The 19680-nt window shown below is 43.3% G+C and overlaps 1 protein-coding gene across 9 annotated transcripts in view; it reads right to left on the reverse strand.

Annotated features, from left to right (window-relative positions):
* astn1 (astrotactin 1) overlaps window positions 1-19366 on the reverse strand; it is a 266863-nt gene extending 247497 nt beyond the window's left edge. For all 9 annotated transcript variants that reach the window (XM_029725719.1, XM_029725716.1, XM_029725713.1 and 6 more), the window contains exon 1: window positions 18770-19366. In XM_029725719.1, coding sequence (XP_029581579.1) covers window positions 18770-19064 — 295 coding nt within the window. In that variant the 5' untranslated portion in view covers window positions 19065-19366. The remainder of the gene's footprint in view (window positions 1-18769) is intronic.
* Window positions 19367-19680: the final 314 nt, after the last annotated feature.

Below are 19680 nucleotides of genomic sequence, written 5' to 3' on the forward strand. Positions count from 1 at the left end.
GTAGAGCTTGGGCTCCAGATTTGAGGATTAGATTAACAAAACCCAAATATGCAGATTGATAAAATTAGCCACTTGGCCGACTATTGATGGAGCCCTGTGGCAGAGGAATGGCTGAAACCCAGGCCCTATACTGAGGAGACTACATTTAGAGGAGAATTCATGTGAGTGATTGTCCAAAAAATCAACCTATTCAAAGTGTGCATAGGCCTATATCTGGGCTAGGCTTCATCTAAATTCACATTGGCTGTGCCTGCTCTTGTCCTACTGCATTTATTCACCACTTTCTAATTTAATTTCAGTCCTTCTGGATTACCTTCATCTACTTAATGGCTTCCTGATTGCGTGTCTAGTCCTTCTGTTAGCATTATTAAAATGTCATTTCTGAAGTAATTAAGTAAAGCACTTATTTTCTTGAGGTTACTTCGCCACTTAATTTGTTCTTCATTAATGATATGTAATGGTCTTGTAAATAAATGAATCATTGTTTCATAGCATGGGTGCAGTGTCCTGGAATAATGGTAAAGTTTGTCTCATACTGTGTAAAGTAATCGGATAAAGTAAAACAGAATGTTGGGGACAGCTTTGAAAGAAATCCACTAAAGCAAATATTGTAATATTTTTGGGCTATTGCTGTCTATATAATAACATGTGGTGAGTATTTAGATGTATCTTTTTTATGGAATATTTGTATTGTAAAGAAAACACTGTTCATGCTGCCTTAAAGTGCTAGAAACGTTCAGATTAATTTAACCGTAAAAGTTGAACTGCCGTCTCGAAAGATGTATGAGCATCAGTGAATCTCCTGCATTGTAGTAGAGCAGGGGTTTCAAGCATAGAGCCAGCGAAGGGATCCAATCCGGCCCGCTTGTGGTTTGAGTAAAAAAATTGAGAAAGAAAATAGAGTGTGGGGATACATTAACTTAATATACTTTAAAATGACTAACCACAAATTGAAACGGTGTATTAAAGATAATGGGCCTACATTCATACAGTTTCGTGACCGTGTCCAGCATGCTAAAAATCACTAAAATGAAAGCTAGCATCAAAAATTCCAAAAACGATGGATAGAGGAAACATTTTAGCAAATTTTGAAAGCGAGGAAATACTGTATAACAAATCGTTGAAGACAGAATACGGCACCCGGGGCAACATTTGTTTGACACCCTTGTATTAGAGGATGGCGCTGGAATGGAATCATGAGGGGAATGCAAATGTTCTGAACATTCCAAAAAATACAATTTCTCATCTTCAGCTATGGAGACAGGCTGTCTGCCTTCCCTCCTCTGGGGCTTGTTGATAACATCTGTCAACACATATGGCAGTCAGAAAAGTGTTTGTTTGTAAATCTAACAAAATAATGACAGCCAGATTCTGTAAGTGGAAAAATCATATGCTGATTAGAATGGAACTATACATTTTCCACTGTTTTGTGTATGCATGGAAAATCTGATTACAATGGTTGCGTAAGTTGCGAAGAACGAAGACCGCATTGTAGAATAGTAATGATGTGTATAAATTAAGGATCGGTTTCCCTGCATCTGATGAGGTGCTCTTGAATCAATACACAAATCGATGAATTACGGCAAAAACTGAGCAGAGGTGATGTCAAACAAGCTATACAAACATGGTTCTGAAAGACTAAGAGACACGCCGTGATTGTGATCGTGATTGCTTCAACCTCACGAGCTGTAGTGGGATTGTGGGAGCATATAATGACCGTGTGTTCAGAGATCTATGGGCATCTATTTAACCTTCTGGCAACGTTGCAGGGTCCTCTGTCCATTAAACCCATTGCCATGATGAAAAGGGAGCTCTAATGGAACAGCCAGGTCTGAATGGAAGCACTAGAGGACATCCAGCAAACTGTAAACCTCATAAAAACACTGTCCATTTGTCAAAATCTGTTAGAAATGGTTTTATTTATCTCATTTTCGGACCCTAGCATGTCCATTGAAACACTTTCCCTCTTCAAGATCCTTTTTTAAAAGCATTGTTCTGTCAGGGGAGAACTATGAATCACAAGAAAATGTATGCAGATAATAAATGCAAATTAGTCTGTCAAATCAATGTTTGGTAAATCCTTCGCAAAATATTGTCAAGGTTAAAATAATCATCAAGCAAAGCTTTGGTACAGTACAAAGTCAGAATTAGTAACAATATGATATAGGGTTTAACTTTATTTATTCTTGTAACTACGGGAACAACCCAGCCCACGCAGGTATACAGAACTGACCCACTGGACAGCCTTTCATCTAGCAAGCTCAAGCAAGTTCTTTGAGAGTCCAACCATGGCAACTGAGAAAGTTATTGTTTCTTATCAAACAAAACAATATAGTGTTACATAACATAATTCTGCATGGTTCATTTCACATTGCTTCATTCATCAGAGCTTACAGTAAGTAGTACAGAGAGGTTCAAGATTTGTGATAATACTTTCTCACATAACATTACCCCTCATAGAGTCAGGTGTCAATTGTACTAGGTGAGTGTGAAGGTGACACAACAGTCTGCTGTAGAAGGCACTGCAGTAAGTTCAAGAGGTCTTCATCATTCCAGCAGAATAGCAAGCAATATACTTCATAAAAGGTAATAGAGCTGGTCAAGTCAGGGTATAAATGCAGAGCCAGAGCCACTATTGCGAAACAAACAGTTGAATATGGATGTGCCAGGTATGCTGCAAAGCTCTTAAGCCTAAACTCAAGCCAACTAAATAAATAATACATCATGACTCATACTGTATTATGTTTCTGATCCTTGCCAACTCCCAAGTAAGCATAGTGAACCATCCATACTGTATGTCCTTCAGACCCATCAGTAATAACAAGGCCCATTAAGCATTTTCTCAACAGGACAGTTTCATCATGTTGCTTCACCTTTAATTTAAGTTTGGACATAACGACTTACTAACAAGCCTAATTGTTCTTTCCCTCGACTAGCATTGTAGCAGTAGACAACAACTTATCAAATCGGAAAAATAGTACATCGCTTGGTTGTGTCTTGCACTAGAAGAGGCACAAAGTGCAATCCGACAGACCCTAGTCAGTATCAGCCACCCCCAGCCAAGGTTCAGACAAGACTCACTGACAATAAGTTACCACTTCTCTGACAAAGTAGTTCCTGCTATCACTCCCTCACTGTTCTCACCTGGAGTTTGATTGTCAGTGTTGCACACTGCAGCCTAATGACAGACAGACAACCCTAAGAAGCTAACCTGTGTACACTTCTATGTAAAACTCACTCACTTCACCTCTAGTTAGAGGAGGTTGATAAACGGGTAGATAAACATTGTTTTACTTTCTGGAAGGAGGTCTTATTAATCAAATTACTTTTGATTGTGATTAAAATACCTAAACCATGAGTACATTTTCAATTTGTAATCCAAATAGAATAAATAACATTGAAGGCAGCATGGAAACAAATTATTTACTACCATCAAATATTCTGGGAATGAGGTAAACAACAGAGAAATCTTTTCAGCTTAATTGTGTTGGCACCGCATTGCCATTCATTAGTGTAAAAATCAACTATTAACTTCTCACCAACCATCCAATCCCACTACAACTCTTATTTTGTATGGAAGATAACTGCCAGTAACTGGATCCAGGATGTCTAAGCAGTACAATGCATACTGTATGCATTCATTGTTTATGAACACTGTGTACATTAGGTGGAGTACTTGGCAATGGGGTTTGGGTGTAAGCCTTCCTAAAACTAATCTCACAGAGGGTCTCCTTGTCATACAGAGGGTGTCATTGTCAAACAAAGTATCCTAACTGTTTGCCATCTCTCTCTCTCTCTCGCTCTCTCTTTCTCTTTTTACTGCACCTGCTGTCTTGACCTCTAAATGCTGAGCTATGAAATGCTAACTGACATTAACTCCTGAAGTGCTGACCTGTTCCACCTTATATGACCACTGTGAATATTATTTGACCCTGCTGGTCATCTATGAACATTTGAATATCCTGAGGAAACGATCTGGCCTTAATGACCATGTACTCTTATTATCTCCACCCGGCACAGCCAGAAGAGGACTTAGCCACCCCTCAGAGCCTGGTCCCTCTCTAGGTTTCTTCCTAACTTGCTGTTTGGAGTCTTTGGGGTTTTAGGATGGGTGTCTGTATGAGCACTTTGTGACAACTGCTGAAAAATTGATTGATATAGCTGTACGGTTTCTAAGATCCTCCTGAGAGCAATTACTGGCCAAGAAGATGGCATATTATATAATTGAAAAACTACCACCTTGTAAATATTTAACTAACATGCCATGGCTGACATACATTACATTTACCATTCTATAGCGATAACCCTAGTGTGCTATGGTGAAAAGGTCACCTTAAACTTCCTCCATACTATCTTTACGGCTGTGACACGGTCAGACAAGTGTCCCAGCAGTGTCGAAAAAGGATTTCCATGATTAGCACTGCAGTGCAAAAATGTGAATTCCATACAGAACATTTCTGTCAGCCCTCAAAGTAGCTTAAGTGGATGGAAATTGAAAAAGTCTCCGCCTGAAAAAGATAGACCTGTATCCTATAGTAAGACTGCAAGATCAGCTTCCAGACAGAGTGAACAGAGCCCTGAAATTAGTCATCCTTTGGAGAGTGCAAGAAAATAAAGTGTGTTCCCCACTACCAGTATTAGAAGGGTCACTCCCATTGCGCCAAACTCAGGTGTCACTCAAAAGTTTTTGCCGCAAGTCACCAACTTGTGCGTGCTACTTTCAAAAGTACAAAATTCAGTATTGGCAAAAAGTATGAACTACTAATACATTACTCTTTAGGTTGATGTTAAAATGGTTTGCCATTAGGCTGTTTAATATAAACGTAATTGAGTAACTCCACTGAATGTAACTTAAATTGCTCAGTGTCATGTTCAAATAAATGTCAAAACCTCTCTAATCATTCATAATCTGGAGAACATTACCCTACTTGGGGCATTAAGCCAATCAGGTCCATAATCTCATTACACAGTAGACTGCATGTGAATTAGACTCCCGCATTTTATGAGAATGGTGTCTCACATTGGAAACCTTTTATGCCTTGATTGACATTTTGGTACCAGAAATAACACAATTTTGTGCTTCGTTCCTATTTATGTCTTGGAATGACTTTAATGTCTTCTTCAAGGGTTGTGAGATCACAGGGAATGTCCAGGTCAGTACGGAAGATTCACTTATACTGTACGAAGAGGATGGTGTAATAAGGATGGGGGGAGCAGTGTCTTACCCTCAATAACCTAGAAACTTCTGGATACTGGTTCTAATTGAAGAGATGAGCCAAATAACCCTTTCTACATTTAATCTTGTAACCGCTTCATCTTTAAAAAATAACTCTGAAGGCTACTGTTCGTGAAGTGCCATAAATTACAAGACTGCATAACTTTTTCCAAGGGACAAAAATATTCCTAACCACTGCTGCTCTGTTTGGTTGTCCAGAATTTTGTCCCAGTAGTACAGTACATGTGAGCCTGCATATAGATGTCATCTTCTTTCATTGCACCCAGTTGAGCCTTTCTAACCCAAGAGTCAAATAAAAGCAGTAATACAGTTTGGCAACTATATCGACATACTACTGAGACACTGCAGTCTACAGACACAAAACATATTTGCTAATGACAGCACAATATTAATTCACATGCTGTGCTTGACTGGGATAATTTCCAACATATGAATACAACACCGCCAACGCATTTAGAATAGATATATGATTTGAATATTGGTTTAGAACTATAGCTAATATTAAATTAGATTTTTAAATCTTGATTTTGATCATTTTCAGGTAGACATAAAGACACCAGAAACCATGCAAGATCTACAGCTAATCAATGGAGATCCACACACTGTAGTTAGCATTCGATTTTCAACAAAGGTGCTCCCACAGCTACTGCTGCTACCCCCTCCTAGTGGGGAGATAAACATCACCTCTCTTCAAGGGACTAGTCTAAGCACCAGCTCACGTTGTCATGGAAACCATTCACTGGCACACAATCTCTCTGTGCTCTCTCTCTATCGCTGTAGAAATGCCTGGACTCCAACTCAGCTTTGCTGCTTCTTTATATCAGAAAGAAGTATTTTGGTTAAAAAAAAATATATATATCAATCAGAGGTTGGTATGTGCAAGGAAACCTTTGTGGTCTTTGTGTGGGTGGATCGGAGAAGGGGTGTACATATGAAGGATCTTAATTTGATCCCTCTTTTGTTGCTGAGAATTTTCTTGCACCATAAATAAATAAATTCACAGAAAACCCACACTAACACTTTCATGTAGCCTATTTTTGGCCAGCTCAGAGCCTAACCACCGATCAAGCAACATTATGGACTAAAAGTTAAAATCATATTGCTGCAGGATTATTTTGCTGTGGCAATATATTGTAGGTCAAATTAAGATCCTGCATCTGTATGTATTGTACTATGCATGAGTGCCAGTACTTGTCAGTGTGTGTGATTGTGGGGTGGATTTTGTGCACACAGGGCAATATTGAAAGGGAACCCATTATATCCAATTAAAAATAGCTTCAAACCCTTGCATGTGTTCTGTTTACGCTACATTAAGTATTAATAGAGTGTGGAGATGGAGGTGTAAACACCTGAAGCAGCGTGCATCCTGAAATGTACTGATTACCTTTAAATCTGTGTAAAACCCAGTAATGGTAAAACGGTTATCACATTTCTATTGCTACTCATAATCATAAAAGCCAACTAACAGGGAAAATAAACTAAAATGATCTGCTGCTTTTGTTCAACATTTGGAATTAAAACAATACATTGGCAAGCCTGGGTAGGAATGGACATTCTACATACTGTACAGAACTGCAAAAGCACACAGAAGAGTGGGTTACTAGTAATTTATGGAGCAGATAGGTAAGAATAAATTCTTTGTCAAATAATCCTCAAATGCCAACTGGCTTCTTACCACAACTTTGGGATAGTGATTGAACTCTGGACTAAACATGTATTATTGATATCAGGGTGCACGCACAACTTTGCAAATGCTCTCAATTACATGTGTATACTCGAATATGTATTAATAAAATATCCCCATGCATATTCATAATGATGGGATCGTGTGAACCAATGTTAATTCCCCAAAGGTAGGTTATACTGGACCAAATGATTCCATTATTTCATATTAGGACTTGTAATTAATCTGCATGTGGTGCCTTTCAGCATATGGGAATGATCAGCGGCTGCCAGAGCAAATACAGAAAAATCTCTCCCCCAAAGGGAGACTTTATTAGCTCATCTGAGGACAAAGTTACATAACAGCTCTATCTGCTATAACGTGAAGTTGATATACAGTTCCTGGTGAAAGTCTACACCCAGTGCAGCCTTCACAGTTTGCTGCCTTAAAATGAAATCTAAAAAGTGAAAGAAAAACCGAATGATGTCTTAATTACATATGTCCCCACACCCTTGAGGTAATTCTTGGTGGAAGCACATTTGGCAGCTATTACAGCTGTGAAAATATTTTTATATGATTCTACCAACTTTTCACAACTCTTAGGGCAACATACAGCTGTATATGCATTGTTTTTGTCAAAAAAGCTCAGTGAATTTGGTTGGGAATTATCAATGGACAGCAATATTCTAACCTTGCCTCTGATTTAGGGCAGGACTGAGACTGAACCATTCAGGAACACTCAACTCCTCTTGGAAAGCCATTCTGGTTTGTCTTTGGCATTAACATTTGTGTGTTGTCCTGCTGAAAAATCTATGCTCCTTTCATATTCATTTTGATCCTGACAAACTCCCCAGTCCCTGCCGGTGACAAGCATAACCATAATATGATGCTGCCACCACAATACTTGAAAATACAGAGCGTTTCACTCTGTGTTGTGTAGTATTGGATTTGACCAAAAACGTACAATTATTTTTCAGAATTACTTAACGGCTATGTTGCAACAAAACAGATATGAAGTGGATTTTTTAACACAGGCTTCCTTCTTTTCACTTTATCATACAGGCCAGTAATGTCGAGTGAATGCAATGTTGTTGATCCTCTGTATTTTCAAGTGTTGTTGTGGCAGCATCATGTTATGGTTATGCTAGTCACCGGCAGGAAATGGGAAGTTTGTCATTATGGGTTATGAAAAGAAATCCTGGATATTGTACAGTGGTGTCATACTCAATTTCGCCTCAAGCAATATTGCCTCAAGCAAACTAAAGTGAGGCATTCTACCATCAGACTCATTACTACATGATGATGACAATCACACAGACTTGTTAAGCCTACTAAATAGCATGGAAATACTGTATGTGATTGCAAACACAGCAATGATATAGCATGCCTTGTTTTGAGTAGGATATGTTAGTGCTAACAAAGCTGGTACATGACCCCTCCCACAAATGTGCTGCAATGTGACTTACAGAGCAGACTCCATTAATGTGTGGATCACAGAAAGTTGGTGGCACCTTAATTGGGGAGGACGGGCTCGTGGTAATGGATGGAGCAGAATGATATCAAATACATCAAACTCATGGTTTCCATGTGTTTGATACCATTCCATCTCCGTTCCAGCCATTATTATGAGCCGTCGTCCCCTCAGCAGCCTCCACTGATGTGGATTTGTTGTCTCACTCTTTTGGCCATGCGTTCTGAACAGATACACTTTTGTAATGTATTTTGTTCCCCAAAGGCTTCACTTTATAGTATCACACTATACAGTGCATTCGAAAAGTATTCAGGCTCCTTCACTTTTTTCACATTTTGTTACGTTAAAGCCTTATTCTAAAATGGATTAAACACACAATAACCCATAATGACAAAGCAAAAACAGGTTTTTAGATATATTTACAAATTTATAAACGGAAATATGACATTTACATAAGTATTCAGACCCTTTACTCAGTTGTTTTTGAAGCACCTTTGACATCGATTACAGCCTCGAGTCATATTGGGTATGGTGCTACAAGCTGGGCACACCTGTATTTGGGGAGTTTCTCCCATTCTTCTCTGCAGATCCTCTCAAGCTCTGTAAGGTTGGATGGGGAGCACAGCTATTTTCAGGTCTCTCCAGAGATGTTCGATCGGGTTCAAGTCCGGGCTTTGACTGGGCCACTCAAGGACATTCAGAGACTTGTCCCAAAGCAACTCCTGCCTTTTCTTGGCTGTGTGCTTAGTGTCATTGTCCTGTTGGAAGGTGAAACTTCACCCCAGTCAGAGGTCCTGAACGCTCTAGAGCAAGTTTTCATCAAGGATCTCTCTGTACTTTGCTCCGTTCATCTTTCCCTCGGTCCTGACTAGTCTCCCAGTCCCTGCCGCTGAAACACATCCCCACAGCATGATTCTGCCACCACCATGCTTCACCGTTGGAATGGTGCCAGGTTTCCTACAGATGTGACGCTTGGCATTCAGCCTAAAGAGTTCAATCTTGGTTTCCTCAGACCAGAGAATCATGTTTCTCATGGTCTTAGTCCTTTAGGTGCCTTGTGGCAAACTCCAAGTGGACTGTCATGTGCATTTTACTGAGGAGCGGCTTCCGTCTGGCCACTCTACAAGTTCGGCAGTGTGTTGTGAGCATACTCCATCCCAGACGAGGAATTTTCTCCAGTTGCTGGCCTGGTGGAGACAAAACAGAGGAGGAACTTCTCCAGCTCCTGGTTGGCCCGCTCCGTTTACCCATTCAACTGTGGGTGGAATCCCAAGGAGAGACTCTCCGACGCCCCCAAGAGGGAGCAGAAGGCTTTCCAATACCGTGCGACAAACTGGGGCCCACGATCTGAGACAATGTCCTGGCGAAGTCCGTGTAGTCGAAAGACATGGGTAATCATGAGATCAGTGGTCTCCTTCGCTGAGGGTAACTTGGATAAGGATATTAAATTGGCTGCTTGGAGAACTGATCAATGACCACCAGGATAGTGGAAAGCCCTTGGGATGGAGGTAACCTTGTGATAAAGTGTACGGACAGGTGGGACCAGGGCCGGCTGGGGATGGGCAGAGGTTGGAGCAACCCAGCCAGTAGCTATCATGAGGACTTGTTTTGTGCACAAGTGGAACAGGCCACAACAAAGGATCTCACGCCTCAGGAACTCCAGTGTCTGTTTAACCCCTGGATGCCCAGTTAATTTAGAGGAGTGTCCCCATTTTAGTACTTGGGAACAGGCTGATCGCGGAACGTAAAGTCTGTTAGTGGGTCCCCCACTGGGGTCAGGTTCTCGGGTCTGGGCTTGTCGGACCGTGGTCTCAATACTCCATATCACTGGGGCCACAATAAGGGAGCTGGGGGTGATGGGCTCGGAGTCCCTCTCCTCGTTAGAGACATCATGTTGGCGGGACAGGGTGTCTGCTTTCTGATTCTTGGATCCCGGGCAATAGGCTAATGTGAAATCGAACCTGTTAAAAAACAGATCCCACCTAGCCTGTTGAGCGTTCAACCTCTTGGCTTCTTGAAGGGAGACCAAGTTCTTATGGTCCGTCCAGATCACGAAAGGATGAGGTGCCCCCTCCAACCAGTGTCTCCACCCCTCAAGGGCCCACTTAACTGCCAAACGCTCCCAGTTGCCTACATCATAGTTGAGTTCCGCTGGTGAGAACCGCTTGGAGAGAAAGGCACATGGGTGCAGTTTCTTGTCCCCCTTGTTCCGCTGTGGAAGGACCACCCCTGCTCCGGTGTCCGAGGCGTCCACCTCTACCACGAGGGAACAGGTTGGACAAGGATGGGTCCGGAGGTGAAACGTCCCTTGAGCTCCCTGAATGCCCTGTCAGCCTCGGGGGTCCAGCAAAAACGGTTCTGGGCCGTGAGAGGTGCTGCCAGCGCGCCAAAGTTGTGTATAAAACGCCTGTAAAAATTGGCAAACCAGAGGAACCACTGGACCTGTTTGAGTGAGGCAGGATGGGGCCCAGTCGGTGACCGCCCTTACCTTTATGGGGTCCATTTGGACGCTGGCGATAGAGATAATATGGCCCAGGTAAGAAACTTTGGATATATGGAACTCACACTTCTCTATCTTGATGTATAGTTCACTCTGCAGGAGGAGTCTCAGGACTTGGCGGACATGCAGGATGTAATCTGGAAGGGTCTTGGAGAAGATCAGGTTGTCGCGAGGTAAACAAAGATGAACCGATTCAACATATCCCTAAGCGTGTCATTGACCAATGCTTGGAAGACTGCCGGTGAGTTCGACTAAATACTCAGTGGCAACTCGGGTGTTTAACCAGTATTTGCACGGCCGGATAAAAAACGTAACCGATTTAATCTGGTTACTACTCCTGCCCATTAACTAGAATATGCATATAATTTGTTTGATTTGGATAGAAAACACCCTAAAGTTTCTAAAACTGTTTGAATGGTGTCTGTGAGTATAACAGAACTAATTTGGCAGGCCAAAACCTGAGAAGATTCCAAACAGGAAGCGCTCTCTCTGACTATTTCTTGGCCTTCTTGATCATCTCTAACCAAAACAGGGGATCTCTGGCATAACGTGGCATTTTCTAACGCTCCCATAGGCTCTCAGAAGGCGCCAGAACGATGAATGGTGACTTTGCAGGCCATGGCTGAAAAACAGTAGCGCATTTGGATAGTGGTCGATCTGAGAACAATGAGACTGAGGCGCGTGCACGAGCCGACACCATGTTTTTATTTTTTGGTCTTTGAACGAAAACAGGGTTTCCCGGTCGGAATATTAGGTGACCAGTGCCTCAGTATTCCACCCACTCTGTGGCAAAGGTGCGAAACTCAATGGCGTAGTCAGCCACTAGTCTGGCCCCTTGGTGGAGGTTGATCAGTCGGCTTGCCGCTTCTCGTCGGCCGACTAGGTGGTTGAAGACTCATCGCAACTCGGCAGTGAAGGCTAATATGGAGCTGCAGGATGGTGGCTGCTGTTCGAGAGTAGAGAGATGATGTAGGCAATCATGGCCCGATCGGTGTGGAACGAGGAGGACTGTAGCTCGAAAACCAGAGAGCACTGAGTGAGGAACCCCTTGCATTCTCCAGGGTGGATGTCATACTGCTCTGGGGCTGGGATCTTGGGTTCCCAGTGCAGGTTCCCTGGAGGAACTACGGCAACAGCTGTAGCACTGGGCGATGAGACTTGGGCATTGGCTCCTCCTGGGTTAGGGTTGGGCCCGTGGTTAGAGGGGATCGATAAGTGCCTGGAGGGTCTGATATTTGGGAGAGTTGTTCTTGCTGCTGCCTCAGCATTGCTCCTTGTTGGGTTATAGCATTCTGGATCTGGGTGATCTCTGGGTCCATGTTGAGGCAGAAGCTTGCTGTGACGTGGTAAGATTAAGACCCAGGTGCAGAGAAGAGATCAGACGAGGAATCAGTGGTTAAGAATAAACATAATTCTTTACTGAGAAACGGTAGCTGCAGGATCACAGTAAAAACAACAAACACTAAGTCTCGAAAACTCACTCAGGAAACGACCGCACTCAGGAAACGACCGCACTCAGGAAACGACCGCACTCAGGAAACGACCGCACTCAGGAAACGACCGCACTCAGGAAACGAATGCACACGGTAAACAATTCAAACTTCTGCAAAGGACAACAGAAAACACACTTCTCTTAACCTCTACGGGCTAGGGGGCAGCATTGAGAATTTTGGAAAAAATATGTGCCCATTTTTAACTGCCTCCTACACCAACTCAGAAGCTAGAATATGCATATTATTGTTCAGGTTTGGATAGAAAACACCCTAAAGTTTCTAAAACTGTTTGAATGGTGTCTGTGAGTATAACAGAACTCATTTGGCAGGCAAAACCCTGAGACAGATTCTGACAGGAAGTGGATACCTGATGTGTTGAATTGACTTTAAGCCTATGCCATTGAAAAACAAAGGGGCTGATGAATGTTTTGGCACTTCCTATTGCTTCCACAAGATGTCACCAGCCTTTACAAAGTGTTTTGAGTCTTCTACTCTGAGATCTGACTGAACAAAAGCCTTGGAACAGTGATGGCCCATTAGACACCTGGCGTGCGAGTTCATGTTGGGTACTCTCATTCCGAAACGTTTTAAAAGAGAACCCAATCGTCCGCCTTGAATTTTATTCATGTTCTGGTTAAAAAAGGCCCTAATGATTTATGCGATACAACGTTTGACATGTTTGAACGAACGTAAATATATTTTTTCCGTTCGTGAAGTGAAGTGAAGTCCAGCTGGCTTAGATCATGTGCTAACAACACGGAGCTTTTTGGACATAAATGATGAGCTTTTTTGAACAAAACTACATTCGTTATGGACCTGGGATTCCTGGAAGTGACATCTGATGAAGAGAATCAAAAGGTAATGGATTATTTACATAGTATTTTCGATTTTAGATCTCTCCAACATGGCGGTTAGTCTGTATCGCAAAGCGTATTTTTCTGGGTGCAGTGCTCAGATTATTGCAAAGTGTGATTTCCCAGTAAGGTTATTTTTAAATCTGGCAAGTCGATTGCGTTCAAGAGATGTAAATCTATAATTCTTTGAATGACAATATAATATTTTACCAATGTTTTCTAATATTAATTAATTATTTTGTTGTGATGACTTGAGTGCCGGTTATTGGAGGGAAACGATTTCCTGAACATCAACGCCATAGTAAAACGCTGTTTTTGGATATAAATATGAACTTGATAGAACTAAAAATGCATGCATTGTCTAACATAATGTCCTAGGAGTGTCATCTGATGGAGATTGTAAAAGGTTAGTGCATAATTTTAGCTGATTTTATGGTTTTGGTGACGCCTGTCTTTGAATTGACAATACATTACACACAGCTATTGTTAATGTACTCTCCTAACATAACCTAACTTTATGCTTTCGCCGTAAAACCTTTTTGAAATCGGACAACGTGGTTAGATTAAGGAGATGTTTATCTTTCAAAGGGGGTAAGATAGTTGTATGTTTGAGAAATTTGAATTTTGACATTTATTTGGAATCAAATTTGCCGCTCTTGAAATGCACCTGCTGTTGATAGGGTGCGCCACGGGTGGCACGCTAGTGTCCCACATAGCCCATTAACAGGGAAATCATAATGAGTAAATTGGACACACCTGAGTGTCGTTAATGTCTCTACCGCACTCTGGTGACAGGTGGAACAATGACACTACCTATGAGCAGGGTCCATAAAGTAGTGCCTTCAGACAGTATTCGCATCCCTTGACTTTTTCCACATTTTGTTGTGTTACAGCCTTAACTGAAAATGTATTAAACTGAGATTTTGTTGGTCAATGGCCTACACACAACACCCCATAGTGTCAAAGTGGAATTATGTTTTTTGAAATTTTTACAAATTAATAAAAACATTTAAGTTGCATGGACTCACTCGGTGTGCAATAATTGTGTTTAACATGATTTCTGAATGACGACCTCATCTCTGTACTCCACACATACAATTATCTGTAAGGTCCCTCATTCAAGCAGTGAATTTCAAACACAGATTGAACCACAAAGACCATGGAGGTTTCCCAATGCCTCGCAAAGGACACCTGTTTGTAGATGGGTAAAAAAATTGAAAAGCAGACATTGAATATCCCTTTGATTATGGTAAAGTTGTTAATTACGCTTTGGATGGTTACACTTTGGACACCCAGTCACTGCAAAGATACAGGTGTCCTTTCTAACTCAGTTGTCAGAGAGGATGGTTGTCACGTCCTGGCCAGTATATAAGGTTAATTGTTTTGTAGTTTGGTCAGGGCGTGACAGAGGGTATTTGTTTTATGTGGTTCAGGGTGGTGTGTTTGATTAAGGGTGTTTGATTTAGTATTTCCGGGGTTTTGGTTTATAGTCTGTTTATGTATTTCTATGTCTAGTCTGGTGAGTGTGTTTCTATGTTGGTTAATTGGGATTGGGACTCTCAGTTGAAGGCAGGTGTTGTCTATCTGCCTTTGATTGAGAGTCTCATATATAAGGGTGTGTTTGTGATTTGTGGGTGATTGTTCTGTGTTCAGCCCTAGGCTTTGCCAGACTGTTTTGTTGTTAGTTCGTTTTCGTGGTTTGTTTGTTTTGAAAGTTAATAAATCTAAAAATGAGCATACACGTACCTGCTGCATTTTGGTCCTCATTCACCGACGACAACCGTGACAGAATCACCCACCACCAAAGGACCAAGCAGCAGGAGAACAGCATGGATGGATGGACATGGGCGGATTTAAGGAGGTTCGTGTCCAGGGCTATGGAAGAGTTAAGGGAACCCGAGAGGCAGCCCCAAGAATTTTTTTGGGGGGGGCACAAGGGCTGTGAAGAGGGGCAAGGATGGAGCCCCAGGCCAGCTCCCCGCACTAGCCCTGAGGTACGTGTCTCCAATCTGGTACGCCCAGTACCAGCACCCCGCACCAAGCCCAAGGTGCGTGTCCCCAGCCCCGCCAGTCAACAGTCGTCGGAGCTGCCCGCCAGTCAACAGTCGTCGGAGCTGCCCGCCAGTCAACAGTCGTCGGAGCTGCCCGCCAGTCAACAGTCGTCGGAGCTGCCCGCCAGTCAACAGTCGTCGGAGCTGCCCGCCAGTCAACAGTCGTCGGAGCTGCCCGCCAGTCAACAGTCGTCGGAGCTGCCCGCCAGTCAACAGTCGTCGGAGCTGCCCGCCAGTCAACAGTCGTCGGAGCTGCCCGCCAGTCAACAGTCGTCGGAGCTGCCCGCCAGTCAACAGTCGTCGGAGCTGCCCGTCAGTCAACAGTCGTCGGAGCTGCCCGTCAGTCAACAGTCGTCGGAGCTGCCCGTCAGTCAACAGTCGTCGGAGCTGCCCGTCAGTCAACAGTCGTCGGAGCTGCCCGTCAGTCAACAGTCGTCGGAGCTGCCCGTCAGTCAACAGTCGTCGGAGCTGCCCGTCAGTCAACAGTCGTCGGAGCTGCCCGTCAGTCAACAGTCGTCGGAGCTGCCCGTCAGTCAACAGTCGTCGGAGCTGCCCGTCAGTCAACAGTCGTCGGAGCTGCCCGTCAGTCAACAGTCGTCGGAGCTGCCCGTCAGTCAACAGTCGTCGGAGCTGCCCGTCAGTCAACAGTCGTCGGAGCTGCCCAGACCTGCCGGAGCGGCCAGACTGCGCTGACCTGCCGGAGCGGCCAGACTGCGCTGACCTGCCGGAGCGGCCAGACTGCGCTGACCTGCCGGAGCGGCCAGACTGCGCTGACCTGCCGGAGCGGCCAGACTGCGCTGACCTGCCGGAGCGGCCAGACTGCGCTGACCTGCCGGAGCGGCCAGACTGCGCTGACCTGCCGGAGCGGCCAGACTGCGCTGACCTGCCGGAGCGGCCAGACTGCGCTGACCTGCCGGAGCGGCCAGACCTGCCGGAGCGGCCGGAGCGCCAGACCTGCCGGAGCGGCCAGACCTGCCGGAGCGGCCAGACCTGCCGGAGCGGCCAGACCGCCCAGACCTGCCGGAGCGGCCAGACCGCCCAGACCGCCCCGAGCTGCCAGACCGCCCAGACCGTCCCGAGCTGCCAGACTGTCCTGAACCGCCAGACTGCCCAGACTGCCTGGAACGGCCAGAACCTGAGCCGCCTCCAATATAGGTGGGTTGGGGAGGGGGGGTGTAGCACAGTGCCGTCGTTGACGGCAGCCACCCTCCCTTCCCTCCCTTTAGTAAGGGGGAATTTTTCTTTTGGGTATTGTTTGGGGGTATTTTTTTTTTTTGTTAAGGTGCTTCTGGGGTAGCACCTTTAAGGGGGGGGTACTGTCACGTCCTGGCCAGTATATAAGGTTAATTGTTTTGTAGTTTGGTCAGGGCGTGACAGAGGGTATTTGTTTTATGTGGTTCAGGGTGGTGTGTTTGATTAAGGGTGTTTGATTTAGTATTTCCGGGGTTTTGGTTTATAGTCTGTTTATGTATTTCTATGTCTAGTCTGGTGAGTGTGTTTCTATGTTGGTTAATTGGGATTGGGACTCTCAGTTGAAGGCAGGTGTTGTCTATCTGCCTTTGATTGAGAGTCTCATATATAAGGGTGTGTTTGTGTTTGTGATTTGTGGGTGATTGTTCTGTGTTCAGCCCTAGGCTTTGCCAGACTGTTTTGTTGTTCGTTCGTTTTCGTGGTTTGTTTGTTTTGAAAGTTAATAAATCTAAAAATGAACATACACGTACCTGCTGCATTTTGGTCCTCATTCACCGACGACAACCGTGACAATGGTGACTTTTAAACAGTTACAGAGTGTAATGGCTGTGATAGGAGAAAACTGAGGATGGATCGACAACATTGTAGTTTCTCCACATTACTAACCTAATTGACAGAGTGAAAATAAGCTTGTTTGCAACAAGACACTAAAGTAAGAATACTGTTATGTTTGGGGCAAATCCAATACAAGCTTGACTTAGGCTAAATCGAAAAGGAAAATCTGGTTCAGTCTGCTTTCCACCAGACACTGGGAGATCAGTTCACCTTTCAGTGGGACAATAACCTAAAACACAATACCAAATATACACTTAGAGTTGCTTACCAAGAAGACAGTGAATGTTCCTGAGTGGTCAAGTTACAGCTTTGACTTAAATCTACTTGAAAATCTATGGCAAGACCCGAAAATGCGTGTCTAGCAATGATCAACAACCATTTTGACAGAGCTTGAAGAATTTTTTTAAAGAATAAGGGGCAAATGTTGCACAATCCAGGTGTACAACACTCTTAGATACTTATCCAGAAAGACTCACAGCTGTAATCGCTGCCAAAGGTGTTTCTACAAAGTATTGACTCAGGGGTGTGAATACTTATATAAATTAGATATTTATGTATTTCAATTTCAATACATTAGCAAAAAAATCTAGAAACGTGTTCACTTTTTCATTACAGGGCATTGTGTGTAGATGGGCGAGGGAAAAAAATGTATTTAATACATTTTTAATTCAGGCTGTAACACAACAAAATGTGGAATAAGTGAAGGGGTATGAATAGTTTCTGAAGGCACAGGTGCCATTTGGGATGCATACCTAGTCCCATATCACACTCCCTCACTGCACAGTCCTGCCATATGAAAAGAAAGTCCACATTCGAAGAGTCCCATAGAACTATAGCAGTTGTGCGCTTCTCTAATCAGCACCATGGACAGCAGCCAGAGTTCTGAAGTGAACGCCACTCACTCTGCTTATGTTCTTTCCTTCTCAAAGCATTCTTGAGTTTGCTAAAAAAACAAAACATTGCCTACATTTGTGAACATGTAAAAAGGAACATTACTTAAACGTATATTTTGTTGTATATATGGAGTGGGTATCATTAAAGGCTATTCTACAGAGTTGAGTCTACCATCTGAAAAAAGTAAAACTATGGAGAATATGTACAGTAGGCCAGTCTATACATTGTAAAGAACACAGGTTGTAGTGATATAGTGCTACACCTGTTAACTCCACCAGCATGTAAACACATATATGTCTAATCTCAGTGAGGTAATAGGATCGCAAATATTGAATATTTTCACATACATTCCTTAAATTTACTTTAGTGGATATACTGTAGTAGGCTATACTTTTATTATCAATAGGCTCGCGTCCTGCACTTTCAGACATCAATGCTAATGATTGGTAGCACATCACCTTGAAACCAGCTAAGTTTTTGTAAAATGCTCATGTAATTTCAGTATTACTAGTCATTATGCTCGATTATGTTTGCCATGCATATGTCTACAGTTCTGATTAGCAATTGAAGTAGGTTCATTGTCGGCATGTAGCCAACTCAATGTACACCGTGGAAATGATTATAGCATATAGCAATCTTAGCCAGGCCTAGTGTGTATTATATTGCACAAACTCATCTCACGTGTAATAATGGACATGGCAGACATAATCTTCTAATAACAATAATTGACCGTTTATGAAACATGGGCATGGCAAGTGGGGATGCTGAACATCAAGACTGCAGCCTATCATCCGAACTCACCTAGGACGAAAAAGGGGAGTTCAGTGTTTTCTAGATCGTCCACGACGACTATTTCTCCCGGGAAATCATTTCTGACGGAGAACAGAAGCTTGGGCTCGGAGGCCGACGGACTATGCATGATGCTGAGGTCGTTTTCTCTCAAAAACGGCAACGCAGACACGGTGACGCTTTTCATTTTGCATTCCATATCTTGGGACTGATCCTCGTCGGCATTCACACCTTGAATATTAGCAGCTTTGAAGGCAAGAATCCACGCGAGCGAGACAAGCAATCTCAGACCCATCATGCCCCGCATCACCGCTACTTCGTATCCCCGTTTCCTTTCTGTTCGAGGGCTTCACTTCAATACGGAGAGGAAGAGGAGCGAGGGGGAATGCGCTGACAAAGCACACATTTCCGGGTTGTTTTGTTCGGGAAAATAAATTGCGCTTATTTCGCATAAATCCCCATAGCCTATGCTCTGTCACATGGTTAAAGATGATTTTTGATCATTTCAATGCAGCGTATGATATCGGGGAAGGCAAAAATGCGCAGTACCACTGACCCCTTTATTGGAAATACCCAAATAAAGCCATTGAAGATGCTGCTCATCTGGTAGCCCACTAGTGCAATATGAGATAGTCGACTGCATTTGCGCGCCAATACGTTTATAGGTGTTTATTATAGGCTACAGTAATAACCCGTATTCAGTCGCCATCTGTCCACATATTATGACGACTTGCGATGGACCAAACAAACTGTCAGTATTGATTAAAAAAAACAAAAAAACATCAGCCCTGGGTTTTATTACAGCATCTGCCCAGTCAAAACAGAGGTAACTCCAGTACACTAGGTCACCCAACTTGAAAAATTAAAAGTAAACAATCAATGAATGTCAGGAGGACTGAATAATAGACAAAACATAACTAGAG

This window comes from Salmo trutta, chromosome 31 (genome assembly GCF_901001165.1).
Source record: "Salmo trutta chromosome 31, fSalTru1.1, whole genome shotgun sequence".
In the NCBI taxonomy this organism is placed as follows: domain Eukaryota; kingdom Metazoa; phylum Chordata; class Actinopteri; order Salmoniformes; family Salmonidae; genus Salmo; species Salmo trutta.